Raw genomic sequence first — 21,556 nt, 5'->3', positions numbered from 1 at the left:
AGATGGGGCAGCTGGGAGGTGAACAGGTCATGAGTGTAGAGCCTTCATGAATGGGATTAGTGCCCTCATAAAAGGGACCCACACAGCTCCCTCACCCCTTCCACCATATGAAGACACAGGAATCGGGCCCTCACCAGACACCCGATCTGCCAGCACCCTGACCTCGGGCTTCCCCAGCGTCCAGAACTGTGAGACATAAATTTCTGTTATTTATAAACCACCCAGTCTATGGTCTCCTGTGAGAGCAGCCTGGACAGACAGAGCCCTAGCAAACTAACAGAGGGACTGACAGCGAGAATTTCCAAATAGCTTCTCTGCTGTAGGACCTGCATCCTCCAGGCGAGGACGTGCCTGCTGTCCTTCTCACAGCCTTGCTTCTTCCTACCTCTACACCTGTGCTTCTACTATTCCTTTAGCAAAAGGAACTGAATCCTATTCTCAGCCTCCACAAACCCTTCCAGCCTGCAGGCCCACAGGGCACTTCCCACTAAGGCCAGTGCACAGGGAGCTTTCCAACTTCACCTGAAAGCCTACAGCTGCCCACTTCTACTTCCACTTAGCATTTACCATCCTATATCCAAACCCTCTAAACCGCGACTCTGCTGACCTTTTCCCAGGCATCTGTCTTAACAAGCTCCATAGAGACAGATTCCTTAGAGGCAGAAATGAGAGCTGAACGTCTCAGTCTCCCTTATTCTGCCCCGTGTGGGTCCTTCCCCTCTCCTGGCTCACTGTTCTCCTCTGTAAACTGAGAGGTTTTGAACAATAGCCTCTGTAAGGGCATGGATCTCAGTGCACACAGTAGGGCTTTAATAAGTGCAGCTGGAAGGGCTCGTTGGCTTTAACAAGGTGAACAGCAAGGTAACTAACCGTGCGGTAGATGTGGTGGCGTTTCAGAAAAAGCAAGTTCACGAGGCTTTCAAAGAGGCCAGTCTGGACTCCACAGAGGCCTCAGTCAGCGTGTGTTAGGACACATGATACACAGAAAAGCATCAGAGCTGTTCTGCTTCTGGGGTTCCGTGGCCAAACAAGAGCCACTGACAACAAATTCCAGAAACTCCAAGTGAAAGTCAGGATTTCAGCCAGACTCTAGATACCTAGTTACAAATTCAAGTTAACCGTGCACTGTGGGTCTAAGTATTAATTCTAATAAGCACACATGAAGCAATATTAAATGTCTGAAGCCATACTTAGATGTGGAATAACTCATTCTTAAATTCTAGACCGTATTAAATATTTCCAAACAGACAGAATAATAAGCGTAAACCAACAAGGCCTTTCCACGGAAGCCCTATGTCAGTACTGGAAACTTCACTTCTGACGTGCCTTCAACAAATGATGGAGGAAAAGGACCGGCAGCCAAGTACCAGGTTACCAAGTCCTATTCTCCAATTTAAAATCCATACATCATCTTTCTTACTGCTGGGGTCTGGATCCATCGACAGTGTCTGGTTATTAACTGCAAGCAGCAGGGGGAAATCTGCCATCTGTTCCTCTCCTCCCCAAAGCATGGACTCCACTGGCCTCCACACACTGCAAGCTCCTTCTGCATTTTCCTATCTTGACCTCATCCTCATGCAAAAGTTCTCTAGGACGGATCTTCTGTGGAGGGAAGGGAGGGGGGACAGGGACACCAGGGCAGAATGAGCCGAGTCTCCTGAAGCACAAACGCCCTCCTGAGCTCTCTTCCCTGATCTCTACGGGGTTCCTGGAAAGCAGAAATGATAGAAAACAGGAGCAGACTCACAGCTCGAACAGGTGCCTGCTCACTTCTGCATCTACTGCACTGAGCGGATCGTCCAGGAGGTAGATGTCTGCATCCTGATACACGGCTCTAGGAAACGTAGAGAGATGTCAGGAGAAGGACGCTTCAAGCTCCCTGTGTCCCATCTTTGAATCAAGATGGTGTCCAGCAAATCATTATTCATTCCAAGAGCCCATGGAAAAGGGCCAAGACCCTGCTTCACACAGGGCCCACCCGGTGAGCGGGGTCTGCGTGCTCGCTTCCACTAGGAGCCATGGAGGAGGGAGGGGCAGGAAGGCAACTGAAACGCCATTTACCTGGCGAGGTTGACCCGGGCTTTCTGGCCTCCACTCAGCGTGGTTCCCCGGTCTCCTATCACGGTTAGGTCTCCATCCTCCAAAAGCTGTAAATCCTACATGGAGACAGAAAAGGGGAAAAAGAGAAAGATTTCAAATGTGTTCTCCTCCTGCCATCCTAACCTTTTTTAGCATTAGTTCTTCATACAAGTATTTGATCAAAAGCAATGGGTACATTTCATAGTGACTAAACCGTAACCTTAAACATTTTAAAACACATCTCTCGGGGTTCTTCGTGTGTTTACATTCTGTAGTTTTTCACAGCATTTATGCATTAGGTCATTTTAACAGATACTTATTGAGGATCGACTATATGCCAGGCACTGTTCCGGGCACAGTGAATTCAGCCATGAGGAAACATAGTCCCTAGAGTTGCTTTCCACGGTGGGAGATGGAAAATTAACATGAGTGCAAGTACTAAGGACTAGAAGAAAAAAGAAGCCTACTTAGGGGGATAGGGAGTAAAGGAGGGAAAGTGAGTCACTACTGGGGTCGAGAAGGGCCCTGTTCAGACGGGGTTGGAGCAGATGTTCTGGAGGGTGAAGGGTCTTACACTGACCTGGAGAGGGTGCTCCGCACAGAGCAGTGAGCGAGTACAAAGGCTATGGGGCAGACGGCCAAGGTGTCCCGGGACAAGCAAGGAGGCCCGGAGAGCAGAAGCAGAGTGAGAATGAGGAGAACGAGGGCAGAGTCAGGGCAGGAAGAGCCCTGGTGTCAGCCCAGTAAAAGGGGGAGGGGAATGGGGGGCCTGACACAGTCTGAGACTTTTAAGGAATCACTTCTGCCTCTTTGTGGAGAACAGACAGTACGGGGGGAGGGTGAAAGGACACCAGTTAGGAGGCCACGGCAGTAACCCAGGTGAGAGACGACGGTGGCCAGGACCAGAGTGGGAGAAGTGAGGACGGAGAGACAGGGTCACACACTCCACACACACTGGGAAGGTGGAGTCTATAAGGCCTGCGATGGGACAGGTGTAGGAGGTAAGAGAAGAGGACTGTGTTGTGTGGGGCATGAGGAAGCGGAAGAACAGGGTCTCCATTTACTGGGTTGGGGAAGATGGTGGACGCAGGTTTAGGAGACTTCGCTTGTGGACGAGCTGAGATGACCTCTTGGTGATGTCACAGTGCAGCTGGATATGCAAGTGGGAAGGTCTGTGCTAGAGGCCCAAGTGTGAGGGCTGGCGTCCCAGGCTGGTGAAGGCACAGGACTTTTTTTTAATCAAGGAATAAGTGTGTCTTAAACTGGACATCTTGCTGATCTCGGCCTCAGCTTCCCACTTTCAGAGAAGGGATAACACCTGACCTCTGTCTTCACAGTGATACTTAAGACATACTGACAGAGTGACAGACAAGCTCTATACAAGAAACGGGAGAAGAGCAGCTGGGCAGGAAAGACAAAGCAAAGCAAACAGTGTGCTCAAGGGACACCAAGCAGATCAGCTGGAACAAGTAGGTGCCTGTCCGTGGAAGCAAGAAAAACTCAAGTTTAAGAAGGATGTGAAGTTTTGACTTGAGGATCTGGGAATCTATCAAAAGTTCTATTTGAATATTATTTAAGAAGTAAGTAGACCAATCAGAGTACCTGGGAAAAAAAGAAAAGATGACAAGAATATCCCCCAAATGACAAGATCACAACCAGATTTAACTTACACTTATATTACATTAGAATGAGGTTATATTAGAAACCTTAGAATGAGGTTATTAGAATGAGGTTATATTAGAAACCTTTAAACCAGTTATATTAGAAACCTTTACTTAGATTGCCTATAATTATCACTGGACACAACGTGGCACAGAGAAGCAGAGTTTGTGGGGAGCTTGTCATCTACTAAACTCCTCAGGCATCAACCTAGGATACACAGCACTATCTTTCTGCAGATGAAGCCCTCATTTCTTTGTCTCTACTTCAGCAAATTTGGGGAGAAAGCAAGTGGCACACTGGGGTCTCCATGATAAACAAGTTGTTTGATCTCCCTAAGTCTCATTTTCCTCTTCTACAGAATGTGCTGCAGAAACAAGAGTCAGTAAACTCAAGGATGCTGTGAGAATCAAAAGAAGAGTATTGGGCTTCCCTGGTGGCACAGTGGTTGAGAATCTGCCTGCTAGTGCAGGGGACACGGGTTTGAGCCCCGGTCTGGGAAGATCCCACATGCCGCGGAGCAACCGGGCCCGTGAGCCACAAGTACTGAGCCTGTACGTCTTGAGCCTGTGTTCCCCAGCAAGAGAGGCCGCGACAGTGAGAGGCCCGCGCACCGCAATGAAGAGTGGCCCCCGCTTGCCAAAACTAGAGAAAGCCCTCGCACAGAAACGAAGACCCAACACCGCAAAAATAAATAAATTAATTTAAAAAAAAAAAGAAATGTATTTCCTCAAGTCCATTCTCTACATCTTTATTCCTGTCCTGGACTTGAGGACACGGAGAGGGGGAAGGGTAAGGTGGGATGAAGTGAGAGAGTGGCATGGACTAATATATACCACCAAATGTAAAATAGATAGCTAGTGGGAAGCAGCTGCATAGCACAGGGAGATCAGCTCAGTGCTTTGTGACCACCTAGAGGGGTGGGATAGGGAGGGTGGGAGGGAGACGCAAGAGGAAGGAGATATGGGGATATATGTATTATGTATAGCTGATTCACTTTGTTATACAGCAGAAACTAACACAACATTGTAAAGCAATTATACTCCAATAAAGATGTTTAAAAAAAAAAGAAGTGTATGAACACCGTCTGTAAGTGGAAAAAGGACATGAATTGATTGTAACTTGCTATTGGTGACTTATCCCTATTTTCTCATCAAACCAACAGTGGGACCCCATTCACAGTGTGAATCACAACAGGGAAATCACATGACCCTAAGAAGAAGAGAAATACCATCTCCATCATAACCCTCCCTGACAGCCAGAAAGACACACAGGCACACACAGGTCCCCTGTACCCTCACTGGGTTGCATCAAATGAAAGGGAGCAATTGCTCTGTCGTGAAAATTCATCATTATTTTACATTATTTCTTTGTTAGGCTCAGAAGTTTATACCATCTCTTGCTTTTGGTTTTCACGAAAAACAATGAGCCATTTTAAGATAGGTTTCCAGCCTTAAACACACGCACACGTGCGCACACACAGTTGCTTAGCCTCCGTTTCACTGTTGACAGTCCTTGCAAACTGTTCCACTTAGATTTTATGCCTTGATTTTATGTCATTTTGGTTTCCTTCTCAAAATTGCACCTAGCTATAGCACAGCAATCTTCACCACATTCTAGAAGAGGCACTTAAATCTACTCTTTCATTTAGCACAGTTAGGCCATATGAAACAGGCTCTCTGAGTCTGGTAGTAGGACTTCAAGTGTGTTATTTACTCTGCAAATTATTTATGGACCAGCCCCAAATGGGAAAACCATTTCAAAGGATTTGAAGTAAAATCCAAGTCAGGCTAATTTCCCAGCCACCATTTTCCAATTAGGTTAAAGGGAAAAGCCTGAGTTGAGCATATATTATAGTTCCTCCCACTGGAAGAATTGTTACCTTTCAGTTAAATTTCACCAATTTGCACTGAAAAGCAGTACATAGACTAGAGAAACACAGGAAATGGTGACGCTCGTTTGACGCCACCCGTCCTGAAGCACATCGAGGGCCCTTCAGCGATGGTGGAGACTTACAGTAGAAACATCACGGAGCAGAGACTGTGTGAGCAGAGACAGATGTGAGGTCCTGGCAGAGGAGGGCTGGGTTCCAGAGTCAAACAGCAGGAGGCCTCTGCCTTTCTTCACAGTTTTTCTTCCATTTGGAATTGGCCCTCCTCGCACAGCCTGTCAATATCCTGCCCATCTTTCCAGGCTCAGCCCAAACACACTCTTCCATGAAACCATCCTGGAGTCGTCTCTTTTCCTGCTGGGTTCCTAAGGCTTTGCTTACATCTTTCATGAAGGACCTTCTCTCAGCTCCTGGAGTGGGGAAGCTCTGTGCACCAAGCACTGTTCTGAAACCTGATACCGATTATCTCTAATCCTCACAACAAGCTGCACAGTAAGTACTGGCCCCATTTCACAGATGAGGAAACTGAGAGTAAGTGAGGTTACATCGTTGGTCTGAGGACTGTCAGCTTTTAAACAGAAGATCTGGAATCTGAACCAAGCTCACGGCAGTTCATAGCCTTCTGCTCTTTCACATCATGCTATCCAAGTGGTGACTGAAAAGTATATTTGAAATGAAGGCAATACTAAAATAATTCAAGACCTGAAGGCCTCTATACCTAGATAAGGAAGTATCAATAAACTTATTATTCTATGACTGTCAAGGCAATCTGAAAGTGTCCAAGTTGGCAGGAATGTGGTAAATATGAAATAAAAGTACAAGCTGTGGGCACCCAAGAGGGGTTTGTAAATTCAAGCGATCTATGTGAGAAAATATTAAACTAGAATTTATCACTGTGATACCTTTAAATATGTATCGCCTGAAAGTTTTTAAGAGCCTTCAAGTGGCTGAAGATAATATGCAGACAAATGTGACATACTATATTACTTGTGTTATGGTAACAGAATATTTTTATTGTCGATTTATATAATGTACTATGTGCAGAGCACCTATATAAATATCAACTCAAAAATGGAAGTTAAATACTCAGATACCTTCCTTCTTACATGTCACATTTTATGGATGTGATTCTGCCAAAAACTAGCTGAGCTTATAATTAATAGCTAATTTATTTTCAAAATCACTCTAACATTTATAGAATGCTTGTTACATCTCTAGCAATCAGGTGCTTTAAAATCATTACTGCATTTCATCCTCAAAACAACCTCACGAGGTTGACAGTATTATTATCTCCACTTTACAGATGAAGAAACAGGCTTGTAAGGTTCAGACAATCAACCGAAATCACACACCTGGTCAACAGAGACCCTGAGACCCAATCCCTGAGCCTTCTGACTCCTGGGCCTTGGAGTTGATGTCATCAGCCTGAATCGATGTTGCCAAATGTGATTACATCTTACCTCTCTATTTTGTTACAGAAAAGTTTTCAGCTCAATGAACTTTAATGTTTACTTCAACTAGATATAGTATCATGAATTTATATTATTATTAACATATGTAATTACGTTAACTAGACCTAGTATAATACATCTATGTTGTTATTAACATATGTAATACAAGAAATGTTGCTTTTTTTGTTTGTTTTCCTCAGGATTTGTGGGAAGTGGGAGGTAAGGAGATCTGTAAGGAGAAACCTTTATTATATTTATATGTACCTACGTACATATGTATGGATGTAGAGAAAAGGGCTATAAGAGTAACAGTAGCTACCATTTACTAAAAACCTGGCATATTTGCATTTTATAGGCACTGCCTGTAGCCTTTACAGTAATCCCACACCTCCCCCATTTAATAAGAGAGGAAACAGACATATACCTGGAGTTACCACCCAAGACTGTTTCTCTCCAAAGGCCAAGGCTTTTCTACTGCTTGTGCAGTCTCTGTATCTACAGGCCAAAATAATTCCAGAATGCCACTATTCTCTGTGACTGTCTTATGCCCATCCACTGACACAGGGATTCCAGAAGGAGATAAGCAGAGGATCTCATTACTCATTAAGTGGTTCCCAGGTGTCGTAAAGACCTTGCTGACCCTTTGCTAATCAGAGTCATAGACAACATTTCAGAGCAGCAGCAAAACCTCTTGGAAACCCTCTGACCCAAGGCCCTCATTTTGCTGCAGAAACGTCAGAGGCCCAGGCAGGAAACAGGACGTGTCCAAAGTGACAGCAGGCAAGTGACGAAGCCGGGGCCAGGACTCCGCTCTCCACTCCTTCTCCGCCCTGGGCCTCCCTTCCTGCCAAGGAGGGAATGGGCACGAGGGCCCCAACTCTATGTCCCGATCACGCAGCACAACGGGAGATCAGTCGTGCTTATAAACCTCACGTCACGTACAGAAGAATCGCTGTGCAGCCCAATCCCGCAGGAGCCCCTTCCCACCAGAGTCTGTGCCGCAGGGACACCCGAGGGTGGGTGAAGCCCCAGAACACGGCCCGAGTTACTGGTCCCATCACCCCACGGGGTGCCCCAGCTGCCGGGGAAAACGCTAAATGGCAGCCCCTATCTCAACACCTGCTTTCCTCCAGAGATGCTCAAATGCTGGGGGGAAAGACAGGGCTGAGCGTCACCAGGGGCAAGGTCGTGAAAGAAACACCCACACACTGGCCTAGGTCTCTGGAGTATGATCTGGGAATCGGGAGCTGGACGTGATTAAAGGTAAAGCGGAAATGTCTGAGATCTGCTTATTCCACATTCAACCTTACCTTCATCCATCACGCTCTGTTTAAAAAGCTCCTTCTTTTAAATTTCTTCATCTGAGAGGCAGCATGACACTGTGGAAAAGCATGGAGTCTAGAGTCATGCAGGGACAGACTGAACGTGAGGTGCAAATGCTGGGGACAGCTGTTTCATCTCTCCAAGCCTCAGTTTTACCAACTATAGAATGAGGGTGGTGACAGCGAGGACACTCACAAAACGTTAATAACCCATATACTCTTCATGTGCGCGTGAGCGTCTGTGAGCGACAGAAAAATGATTCGCACGTGGACTCTGAATAAATGAGAGCTACCGTTCTCACTGTTACACGTGTGCTTTCCCCCTTCTTTTCTTCCACAATATATATACCACTTAACAAAAACCTAGCTCATTACTGCTAACTTGATGTCATTTCCGCAAATGCACAATCTCCCATTAACAATAACCTGGGAGAAAGAAATAGAAGCCCATTAAACGAGCAAGCAATTCTGTTCTGTCCACATCAACTGATGCAATCTATGATGTTCAAGCCATTGTTCAAGCAGAATTACTCCTTCCTCACAAGGCGGGTTTGGAGCCCTCAACACCTCGCCCTTGAAAGCCTGTCCCAGCCTTTTCCTCGCAGCATAAAAGGGCAGTCAGACGTCCAGAATGCACTGAACAGACCCCGGGGGAGCCCTTTAATGCTATTATTCACTGATTTTTATCATCCAAGAGAGTAACATCGTATTTATCAGTATTTACATTTTTCTTTCTTTTTGCCAAATTACATTCTATCAGATAAGTTCAGTTTTCATCATTCATTCACTAAGTTCATTTAAATTCCAACAGAGTTAAATGTTTTCAGGTGCCATTTTCTGTGAAACTCAATGCCATTTGTGAAAACAACCTTTCCCCCAGTGAAACAATGCAATAATAAGAAGAAATTTTAAAGCGTTCCGCTTTCCTTAAATAATAAAACACAAGTCAAAAATGGAGAGAGAAACCTACAGACTGAAAGGGAAGGAGGAGGCATCAACAAAGCGCAGAGGGCAGACCTTACACGTGGAGCCTGATTCAAACCACCAGCGAATGAGATTTCTCAGTGAGATGATTAACAACATGTAAACACGGACTCGAAGGTTGACGATATTCAGGAATTTTGGTTACTTTTCAGGTGCAATAACGTGGCGACTTTTTCCCAGAGGCTTTCCTATCTTTTAGAGAAAACTAGTGAAATGTTTACAGATGAACTAATCTGAGGTCTAGGATCTGCTTCAGAATAATCTGGGGTGGGAGTGGGGCCGGCAGTGGGCAGGGATAGAGATACAGCAAGACTGGCCACGAGCCGATCCTGGCTGAAGCTGGGGGTGGGTTCATGAGTATTCATTACACTGTGCTCTCTAGTTTTTACAAATTTTTGTAATTGCCCATTAAAAAGAGAAGTTAAAAGTGAATAAAACTTCGCAAAGTGAAACAACTCCCTCCCCCAAAAAAAGACATTCTATGATTGTTGGTATCACATCAGGATTCAAATAGTGACACACGTGTGTGCATATTCACTCAGAAGACGAAAGTATTAAACAACATGAAAAGGTCTTTCAAAATTTGAAAGAAACTTTTAACAAACCTTGTAGTTTAAACCAACACTATCATCATTTGAAATTCCAGTATATATAACTCAAAAGTCATGACTCACCTTTTTCAAAGCACAAGCCTTTATTACTTTTTCATATCGTTCTTTTTCATATTTCTTCCCAAATAGAATATTACTCCTCAGAGTTCCTGAAAACACCCAGGGCTGCTGAGAAACATACGCGATCCTCCCGTGCACGCTGACCAGCCCCTGGCTCGGGGGCAGCTCCCCCAGCACAGCACTCAACAGTGACGACTGAAACAGATGGCAACACACACGCGTGAACAGGCAGCACTCAGGACGGACACGCCCCGCAGAACAACTGTCCCCACCCTGGGCGCTTGATAAACGATAGAACCCTTTCCTTTAGAATAACGAAAAAATAAGATTCTAAACCCTTTCATTCAGAATCTTATTCTGAAGGAATAGGATTAGGTACAGTATTCTAAACCCTTTCGTTTATAATAGGATTAAGGCAGTCAGGACAAAAAAAAAAAAGGAAGAATAACACCATTGGTCAAGGTAAACTAATGGTTGATAAGGATTATTAATAAAGTGCTATATTCAGCAAAGACTAATTAAGAATGTTTAACATTCTTAACTAGCAGAGCAGCCCAGCAGGACGTGTATTTCATGTATCTGATGTATAATGCAGCTGTTCTTGCATCCAGGTATCCTTTACTTGACAAATACTTGCTCTTAAAAGCAAGTGTGTGAAGTGTGTGAAGAATATATCCAAAATTATTAAAAGAACTCTGAAGTGAGTTGTGTCCAAAGAGCAAAAGTCCGTCATAAAGGAAGTCATCCCCCTCTTGTGTACACATCCCCCTCTTGTGTACACATCCCCCTCTTGTGTACACATCCCACGTTTAGATTTCTGTATTTTGTTGTACAGAACACAGGAGACCAAGTGCACGTGCACATGTCCTTCAAATCTTTAACAACACACAGGGGTGGCGCGTCTGTGTCCACAGCATCACAGCGCTCACCACACTGGGCTGAAATGATCTGCCTGCGTATCTGTCTCGCCCCAGAACCCGGCTGCCTCTGGAGGGCAGAGGCGTCTGCGGCTTGCTCACGTCTGTATCTTCAGCTCCAGCACATGGTTGCACACTCACAACACGTGCACTGACGGGACCACGTCAAGTCACATGAGGAAATGCTCAGAGCTTCCCGGAAGAGCCAATACAGCCTCTAGACCTCCTGGAGGGCCCACTGTGACAGAAAGAAGTCCCCACAGTCTCAGTCTGTCCGGAACAGCTGTCACATAAACCATTTCCTTCACTGAGACGTCCAAAGTCCCGACAAGCAGTTCCCAACTGTGTAACATGAAGCACCAGGAAGGAAAACACAACGTGCTTACTAGCTCATTAAAATAATGTACTTAATAGAATATTCAGTATGAGGTTTTTAATCATTTGTAAGGTTTCATTATGACCCTTGGTTTTAACTGTCTATTTCATTAATCTCCACAAGGTGGCAGCATAAGTGCATACATGCCTGGCCCTTTACTAATAAATAATTTGAAATCTCCACTAATCGCTCCATTTTCATTTGATAAAGAATGAATCTCAGTAACGCTCAGCACGCAAAGGGGCACTTTGTAGGATAAAGTCACTCTTGGTAAATTAACTCTTACAAATAACGGTCAAAGCTCTAATTTCACGAGAGCTCTAATTGAACACCAACAGCAACAAAAAATGGGGAATAAAGAAATTAATTATGGGGACTTCCCTGGTGGCGTAGTGGTTAAGAATCCGCCTGCCAATGCAGGGGACCCAACACAGCCAAATATAAATTAATAAATTAATTTTAAAAATCTATTAAAAAATTAATGATGACATCATGGGTCAGAGTGATAAAGCCTCATATTTATACATGTTTCATGCATTACCTGTCCTGGCTAAACAGGGGCAATAAAGTACTTCTACTGTAAGAAAAACAAAAAACATGAAGACACCTGCGACAGCACACAGTCCAACGCGAGGGAGAAGGACAAAGTACTCATCGTGCCAATCACAGGTAGTATTCCTGAGAGACGTAAGAGTGTATGCATGTGTTAAGAAAACTGTCAGTAACTGCTAATGTTTAAAAAGAAAAAAAGAGTGGTTACACTTGATTAGTAAAATGCCCAAAAGATCGAAAGGCAGAGTCTGCATCATCTTCAAAATGAAAAATTTTGCTGGAAAGAACTAAACTAATTATAAAACATTCACATACTAAAAAAATAATGACAATTATTTTTCATCACCAAAAAAACTAGCCCCAGATTTTATAGGTATTACAAATCTATCAATAAGAGGCTAGATTTTAATACATGAGAAACATTTTTTAAGCTTCTCCATTCCTTTCTTCCTGTCTGACACCTAGGGTTCCCATTTTACTACCTTTCACTCAGTTACGACAACAAAACAATGACAACAAAACAATGAGCCACATACAAACAACAGCTTCCCGTCGCAGCCCTTCACAGTCTGTCAGGGCCAGACACTGAGCTCCCTCCCTGTTCAGGCTTCAGGATCGGGCACTGCTCCGCCGTGACCAGAAGGGGGCAGCACTCGACAGCGCAGGGGTACCGGGGACTGTCTCCTGATTATACAGGCTCTGGGGGCACTGACTCAACAAGGACGGTCTGAGGGATGATCATCTGATCATCAGCTGAGCCCCACTCTGTAACAGAGACCGTTTGAAATCCCTGCCCCGTGGAGATTTATTTTAAAGCTTCAAGACTGAGACCAAGTCCCATCATTTCATGAATGAGACCTGGGTCCCCGAAAACCTCCCCCACCTGCCCACCTGGCTGTATAGCGGAGCAGGTTACAGAGCTCATGTCTATCTCCTGCCTCCCAACCCAGCATGGCCTTCATTCAGAAGCAGCTTCTCCCCAAAACCTCCAACGTCTGTGCCCCTCCCCCTCCGAGGGCTCTCTCACCCATGACCTAAGTCGACAGGTCCTAATTACTAACGACCCCAGCGTGGAGCAGAATCCTTCCACAGGCAAGGCCAGGACAACAGAATAGGGTGCTCTGTAGCATAATGCAAGTTGCACAGAAGTCTGAGAACATGTTACTAAGTTCTTGAAAGAAGAACAAAGGAGCTCATTTTAAAATGCTACATAGTTTGGTACAAAAGAAATTTGGTAATGGGTCATTCAAAGTACGTGTTAGCATTCACACAGAGTCGCCTTTATAATGGAACTTTAATGGTGCTTTCCATAAGTGTGCATATGATGAGAAATACCACGCTGGAGGTACATCCGTGTGCACAGAGGGCCATGAAACCAGGGGGCAGGGGGCGCGTTTCGGTCGTCGGTAAAGGGGCTGCACAGGGTGTGCAATACTGACAACTTCTTGAGAGCAGACCCTGTGTTTTCTGTTTGCCTGAACGTCATAAATAAACCAAGTGTTGGAAAATCACCAGTTCTCCCTGTCAGCTTGCCACACAGTGCAACCTTCCAACTGGGAATCACGGGTGCTCACTATGTCCTCCTGCTGTCGCCTCCCCGTCCCTGCTGCCACCAAAGTAGCCAGAACCATCTAGAAGCTTAGGATGCGGAGCCTCCACCCTGCCCGACAGCAAAGATCTGTATGAAGATCCACGCTTCACTCCATACGTAATAAGATGATCTGAGAATTCAAGGCAAAAAACGTACACTGATTCCCCAAAGCCTCTGGTCTGTAACAACTGTTTATGTACCTGTTAGTTAACCCATTCCATACTGCAGCATTTTGTCTGTCCAATCCTATAAAGTCTAACATTACAAACGTATGTACTTGAAGTTCAAAATGTGCTAATACTTTGAAAGCTCTCCTGAAAATGAGATAGAGAGCAACATGTCAAACGTCTTAGGCTGATTTTATACTTAATCTCCAGTAGTTGCAAACCTATTCCTGATTTTGAGAATTTTTATAACATACTTCCAGTAAATGAGCAAATCACACTTTACAACATGAGTAAAGTCTGAAAATTCTCTGAAAAATCTATGTCTTCGGTTGTCTGTTAGCAGTCAAGATCTTAGAATGAAGAATTTGTTACCTCATCCCAAAAGGTAGTGAAATCTTGCACGTCCACTACGGTTTTACCATCTGATGGCAGCTGAGGGTTGCACTGGGATATCTCATCAAGTAACGGAAAAGTCTACAGAAAAGGAAAAACAGATTGTTTAAACTGCAGGAACAAAACGCAAACAAAAATAATCGCTTTCCTGGAATTTGCAAGAAAAAACTTTATACGGCTTAGATATCATTTTGCCAACTATATTTAAAATGTTGGTTCACATCAGAACATACTAAATAATATATAGAATAATATATACTATTATTATAGCATATAGTATATACAATCATACAGTATACATAGTATACATGTACAGATTATTATATATAATATATATTACATATGTTTGTGTGTGTGTGTATGTGTGTATATATATATATATAAATATAAATAAAATAAAGACTTCCAGGCCATGAGAAAAGTTGTAACTTTCTCAACAAGGATACTGGTTTACTAGATCCTCCTTAAGGAGAAAATACGGCTGCAAACTCCAACACATGTAAAACCTGGACATTTTTATTGTTTTACTTTTGTGTCACTAACAACAAACAGGGGAGCTGGAGTTGGTAGGAACTGATTCCATAAATATTTCCTGAATCCCACCATATCCCAAGCACCATGTGACATACTAGGAACACAGAGAGGAAGGTCATTCCCAGGCCTTCAGGAATCAGGTGGCACAGGACAGGCTGGGGACACAAGACAAATGGCAGAGACTCAACGAAAACCCTGGCTCTGCCTGTTGTGAGTCGTGACCTTTTCCTGGGCACTTAAGTATACTCTGGTCTTCTCACGCACGTTAACTCAATATCACTGCCTGTCATTAACTATCACTCAAATCATTGCTCTAAAAATGAAATGCTCTTATTAAGTTTCTATCTCTTAAAAAATAGTTTACAAGCATCTATTCACAATCAGTTGTCTCTCCTTAGTCAGTGCCCTCTCTCCTCGACAGCAGGAATGGCCGCATCTCCCACTTATTATTTTCATACCACTTAGGAGCTATTCAATGCAATTCAGCTGAACAGACCAAGTCCTGTGAACCACTACTGAACTAACATAATCATATATAGGAAAACTCCCTCTTGCCCTGCAAATGCTGGACATAATTCAACAAGAAAAGCTACAGTCGTAGAGAAATACCACCCTCGCTGCCCACTCCCCGCCCCCCAAGAACTGTGAATGTGTGGCAAAGACTGCTGGCTGTCCCCCAAATCTGCTCTCGTTCTTCTGAGGTAACAAACCCCAGATTTCAGCTGGCACCTGGCAGCCTGGAAGGAGGCCCTCTCTCTCCAGCCTCCCGAGCAGATAGGTGTAGCCATGTGACTACATCCAGGCCGGTGGAAAGGGACAATGTCCAGGACCTTCATCCACCCCACAGCCTAGGCCTTGGAGGTTACCAGCTGGGTCAAGGCCACATGCAGAGGAGTAACAAGAGAGAAGGAGTCTGGGTCCCTAACACCCTGGAGGATCATACTAACCACGGAACTTGTGATGGGGTGAACTGTACCCCCACAGAAAAGCTATGTTGAAGACCTAACCACAGTTACCTCAAAACGTGACTTTATTTGGAAATTGGATTGTTGCAGATGTAATCCATTAAGGTGAGATCACACTGGAGTAGGGTGGGCCTGATACTGAGCAGGACCCTGCAGGGCTCCTGGGCTCAAAAGCCTTTCTGAGTCGCACATTTCTTTGATTACAGGAAATAGGCTTCGTTCGGCCTCCACGACCTTCCCTGAGTTCCAACAGGCAGGTTCAAGCTGTTGTTAATTAGGGGAGGGAGGGGATGGGAGACAAGGAGAAACAGTCAAGAGAAACAATAGTACAGCCTTGCGGGCAGGGTCCTGGTTCCCCATCCAGGGATACACAGAGAGATATCTTTTAGATGTTTTGCAGACACTGAAACCCACACAAGGTGGGACAAGTTAACGGTTAAGCACATAGACCCCAGACCAGTTAGAACCAGAAGGTCGATGATGTTGACTCCCGCTTACCTCCCCACCAACCAATCAGAAGACTGCCCACCAGCTGACCACGCCCTCTTTGAACCATTAATATAAAACTTCTCACTACCCCCTCCAGGTTGGGACACACAGTTTTGAGGGCATTAGCCCACTGTGGCCCCCTTTGCCTGGCAACGGAATAAAGCTATTCTTTTCTACTTCACCCAAAACTCTGTCTCCGAGATTTAATTCCGTGTCGGGATACAGAGGCCGGAGTCGGCTGCCGGCCCTGAATCCAATATCATTGGTGGCCTTATGAGAGATGCAGAGACAGACACACAGACAGAAAACCACCACACGACGATGGAGACAGAGGTTGGAGTGATGGCAGCTACAAGCCGGAACGCCAAGGTGTGCCTGCAACCGCCAGAAGCTAACAGAGGCAAGGAAGGATTCCCCCATCGACTAAAAAAATATATTCACAATCTAAAAGTTGACAGTGCTGTTTTATTCTGCAGTATTCTTAGGACTTCAAGCCCAGCAGGCAGCATCTCAAGTAACTACGAGAAAACTGCTCCAAGGAGGCGAGGCGGAGCTAGGATATACAGGAGTTTTCCAACAAAGGGCAAGTAGTAGGAACAAAAGATTACTGTTAATTAAAGAAAACCAGATATCCCAAGTTAAGGAATTTAGTGTTTTTCTATGTATGGGAAGACGCAAGAGTCTGGGCTCACCGAAATCATTCCCTTGATATGCACCTCAGCTATCTGGGGCCAGTATCCTGTGTTTTCACATCCTGAGTTTCCTCGGGGCTCCCCACAGGGAGTGGCTGCAGTCTGATGGCCGCTAGATGGCAGGTATTCTTTCCCTTCCTGAGTTTCCTCAGGGCTCACCAGCTCATTCTGGAGCGCTGCAGTCGCTGATGAGTGTGACATCCTTGTTTACTGATACGGCAGGCAATATTCCATTTCTCACCCCTTGCAGGATTCAGAGAGATCTTGAACCTCCTGCCATCTTGATTTCAGACTTCTAGCTTCCAGAACTGTGAAACAATAAATTTCTGTGGTTTGGGCTTCCCTGGTGGCGCGGTGGTTGAGAGTCCGCCTGCCGATGCAGGGGACGCGGGTTCGTGCCCCGGTCTGGGAAGATCTCACATGCCGTGGAGCAGCTGGGCCCGTGAGCCGTGGCCGCTGAGCCTGCGCGTCCAGAGCCTGTACTCCGCAACGGGAGAGGCCAAAACAGTGAGAGGCCCGTGTACCGCAAAAAATAAAAAAAATTTAAAAAATAATAATAAAAAAAAAGAAACCGGGCTTTGGGCATAATCCTAGTTCTGTCATTTACAAGCTGTGTGAGGATGGGTGAGCTATTTCACCTGTTACAAGAGCCTGTTGCAGATAAGTCATGAATATTCCTCCCTCTCTTGACTCAATTCCCTCCCTTTTACCTCGACCCTCCTATATACATACAGTGCCTCAGCCCAAACTGGGTTAAGAAGTTGATTTGCGAACTAAGTTCCTGCTTCTCCATTCTTTGGCCATTGAATGAAGCTTGTGCTGTTCCACACTCATCATCAGTTTAATTATTGGCTGTGGGAATCCGGATGGAAAAACAACCGCCCCGGCCAAGATAAGGGTTCTCAGCCTACACAAGGAACAGAGGCTCCAGAACAAGACCGCCTGGTTTGGGATCCTGCACCACCACTCACTTGCTGTGTGATGGTAGGCAGCTTACTCAACCTCTCTGCTTCAGTGACTTCAGGTGTAAAAGAAGAGGTAATAGCTCCTTTCCTTCCAGCAGGAAAACTGGAAATGGGTGCCTACCAAAATCAATGAGAAGCCTTCACCTTCCCATTTCCACCCACATACATTGTGAAAATGCACAAACAGAAGGTATTTGGAGAGTTTCATGCTCTGCCTGAAGTTAAGGAGACAAGTGTCTACTTTGTTATTATTTACTTTAACTACACCCATACACCTTCTTCTAGGCCCCTCTTGCCTTAAGGGCCATCAAATAGCCAAGAGAGGTAGCTACACACACTGAATACACCACAATCAAAATCAGCATAGGAGCTCCCATCCCCTGGGGATCCCCTAGACCATCCCATAGAAAAAGAAAACGTCAGAATTTGCGGGAAAGATGAATGGGTTAAGGTCCAGAAACAAAAGATCTAATAATCACCCAAGTGTGATTAAAGCCCCAAGGTTTGGACTTCCCTGGTGGCACAGTGGTTAAGAATCCGCCTGCCAATGCAGGGGACACGGGCTCGAGCCCTGGTCCGGGAAGATCCCACATGCCGTGGAGCAACTAAGCCCGTGCGCCACAACTACTGAGCCTGTGCCCTAGAGCCCACATGCTGCAACTACTGAGCCCGAGTGCTACAACTACTGAAGCCCACATGCCTAGAGCCTGTGCTCCGCAAAAAGAGAAGCCAGAACAAAGAGTAGCCCCCGCTCGCCGCAACTAGAGAGAAAAACCCGTGCACAGCAATGAAGACCTAACGCAGCTAAAAAAAAAAAAAAAAAAAAAAATCCACCTTCCAATACAGGGGACAAGGGTTCGATCCCTGGTCGCTGAACTAAGATCCCACATGCCACGGGACAACTAAGCCTGTGTGTTGCAACTACTGAGCCCACGCGCTCTGGAGCCCACAAACCACAACTAGAGAGAAGCCCACGTGTTGCAACGAAAGATCCCGTGTGCCACAGCTAAGACCCAATGCAGCCAAATAAATAACCAAAAAAAAAAAAAAAAGCCCCAAGTTTCAGGCCCATCTTGTTAGTAGTCCCAGCTACTAGATGGAAAACTTTAGTTAAGAGCTTCACCTCTCTGAGCCGTTTTTTATTTGTGTGTTTCCTCCCAGTTTAAGGAACCTTCAGTGGTTTCAGGACCAAATGATTCCTAGGCAGGACCACCTGCATCAAGACCATGCACTGCTTCTCCAAAGGCTAAAGATATGGACCACATATCTTTATATGGACCATATGGACCATATCTTTATATATGGACCCCATCTTTATATATGGACCCCATATCTTTATATGGACCATATGGACCATATGGACCATGCAGGCTTCAGGGACCCCATCCCCAGCGTGGTCCTCAAAGGTGGAAGTGGAAATATTCGAAATAGGGAAAGGAGCTGGTCAAATACACACTCCAGTAGTGGCTGTGTGTCCCAATCAAAACGTCTTCAAGAATAAAATAAATATTAAATAAAAAATAAGTGTTTTTTAATCCTTAAATAAAAAAGAAGTGTTTTTCACCAACACGAAATTTGCTATGATTAGGTACCAGGACATACAGTGAAAGACACACACGGAGAGAGGGAGGCAGAGAGAGACGTGGTCATAGACACAAGGACAGAGGGAGCCCGGTGCAGTTGGAACGCGCCGTCACATAAGATATATGGGAAGAGGTGGTGATATTACTGGAAGGCGGCAGCGGTCCAGGGCGCTAACTAGATACAGGAGGTTGTTAATAAGCTGATTGCTTTGGGGTAAAAAGGCTACAGCTTTAGTTCAAAACTGCGAATTCCTGAGCGGCATGGGGGAAGCCGGCTAACGGTGGGGTGCAGGGACTGCAGTCCCTCCTCCAGCTGGGTGGTGACGCCCCCGGGGCAGCCTCGGGTCTCAGCCTCCCCGCCTCCTGCTCTCTGGCATTGCAGGTTGGCGGGGCGACTAGCGGCAAGGGAGGCAGACCCTGTGCCCCAGCCACCAGGTCGCCGGGTCTCCCTCCCCGGGCCTGCTCCCGCCCTGCCCGCGCGCCCAGGCGCAAAGGGGAACACGCCGCCGGCGTGGGGAGGCTCCAGCGGCGGCGGAAAGCGCTCCCTCTGCCCAACACTCTGCCCCCCTAAAGGGCGCCGGCGGCGTCCGGCAGAGGCCCGCGTTAGCGGGATGTCGCAGCTCAGGCGGGGCGCTCACCAGAACAGGCGGGAGCAGAGGTTCGCGTCCTGCAGCGGGCTGGGCGGCACCTCCGGGTACGCCGGCAGCATCTTGCCGGCGCTGGCGGGGAGTCTGGAGCCCCGGGCGCCTCCGCTCCGTAGGAACCTGGAGTGGAGCACCCGCGGCCGCTCCGTCCGCGTCTACCCCCAGCCACGCCGCCTTCCGGGAACGCCTAGTGTCGGGGGCGGGGAGGGGAGGAGCGCCCTCTACGCGCAGCTGTTAGAGGCCTGGGAGGCGAAGCCAGCGCGCAAGGTGCAGGGCTGCCGGACGAAGGGGGGCCGAGCGGACGCTGCCAGGAGCCACAGGCAGGTGTGAGGCAAGGCCGCAGGCGCAGTTGATGGAGGCGGGTAGGCGGGCTAAACAGCACACCGGGTCCAGCGCGCAGGCACCCACTTACTAGTACCTGGCTGCAAACTCTGCCAAAAGTGCTTGCTCTGAGCCCACGCACCCCAGAAGGTGGAGAGAGGAGGCTCAGGCTCTGCCCGCCTTTGCTACTCAAAAATGTCCCCTGGGGGGCTTCCCTGGTGGCGCAGTGGTTGAGAGTCCGCCTGCCGATGCAGGGGACACGGGTTCGTGACCCGGTCCGGGAAGATCCCACATGCCGCGGAGCGGCTGGGCCCGTGAGCCATGGCTGCTGAGCCTGCGCGTCCAGAGCCTGTGCTCCGCAACGGGAGAGGCCACAGCAGCGAGAGGCCCGCGTACCGCAAAAAAAAAAAAAAAAAAAAAGTCATTATAGACACATATATGTACAAATTTATTTATGTACACATGTTTATCAGAGCAGTGCTTATTACAATATAATAGAATTTATAAACATTCTACGTTCAGCAATAGCAGAATGATTAAATAAGTCATTTTTAAACAAGTGTTTTTTGAACATCCATCAGACACCCTTCTAAACTGGGGATCAATGGTAAAAAAGGCATGTAAGTTTTATCTCCTCAAGAGGAAATAAAAGAGAGTAGTTGGAGACGGCCAGCAAACCCCGATTTAAATTGCACAGTCAAGAAACTTGAGCTGAAATGGGAAACCAAGAAGGAGCCAGCCTTGTCCAAATCTGGGAGAAAAAAAGATCCCCAAAAAGTGAAAACAAAAAATCCATGGCATTGGATAAGATAACTTGGGTCCAGGGAAGACATATGGGAACATATGTTTATGTATGACTGATTCACTTTGTTATAAAGCAGAAACTAACACACCATTGTAAAGCAATTCTACTCCAATAAAGATGTTAAAAAAAAAAAAAAGATAACTTGGGTGAGTGTAGATTTTTTTAAAGGGAAGAGAGACCTGTTGCATCTGGAAGAGAGGGGAGGTCACTAGGCAAACTGCCACCCCCGAGACTGGGGAGGCCCCCCCAGTGAAGAGAGGAAATGGAGGCTTCCCAGAGCAAAACCACCAGGGGGACCTGTGCCTGGGGAGGAAAACCAGAATTATAACTGACTATCGCTGCAGGCTCAGTGTGACAATGAGAGTTAGAAACTACAGGGGGACCCAGTCATGCGAGGACTCACAACACAGTGAGATTTTCCTCCAGGAGCTCCACCAGGATCCTACAGAAAATACCAGAGAAAAATCCCTCAGCCTTCCTGCTGGGGGTGGGGGGAAAGTAGCCA

At 46.3% G+C, this 21,556-nt stretch overlaps 1 protein-coding gene across 1 annotated transcript in view; it reads right to left on the bottom strand.

Moving 5' to 3' along the window:
• LOC307176614 (ATP-binding cassette sub-family C member 4-like) overlaps window positions 1–21,556 on the bottom strand; it is a gene marked incomplete at its 5' end in the record, with an annotated part of 194,488 nt that overhangs the window by 90,815 nt on the left and 82,117 nt on the right. Inside the window, 5 exon segments of the mRNA XM_079902944.1 lie at window positions 1,748–1,834; window positions 2,062–2,156; window positions 10,061–10,252; window positions 14,033–14,134; window positions 19,920–20,112. Of these exon segments, the coding sequence (XP_079759070.1) occupies window positions 1,748–1,834; window positions 2,062–2,156; window positions 10,061–10,252; window positions 14,033–14,134; window positions 19,920–20,112 (669 nt within the window).

The sequence above is a fragment of the Stenella coeruleoalba genome, assembly GCF_951394435.1.
Source record: "Stenella coeruleoalba genome assembly, chromosome: 18".
NCBI lineage: Eukaryota > Metazoa > Chordata > Mammalia > Artiodactyla > Delphinidae > Stenella > Stenella coeruleoalba.
This window is presented reverse-complemented; position numbering and strand designations above follow the sequence as displayed.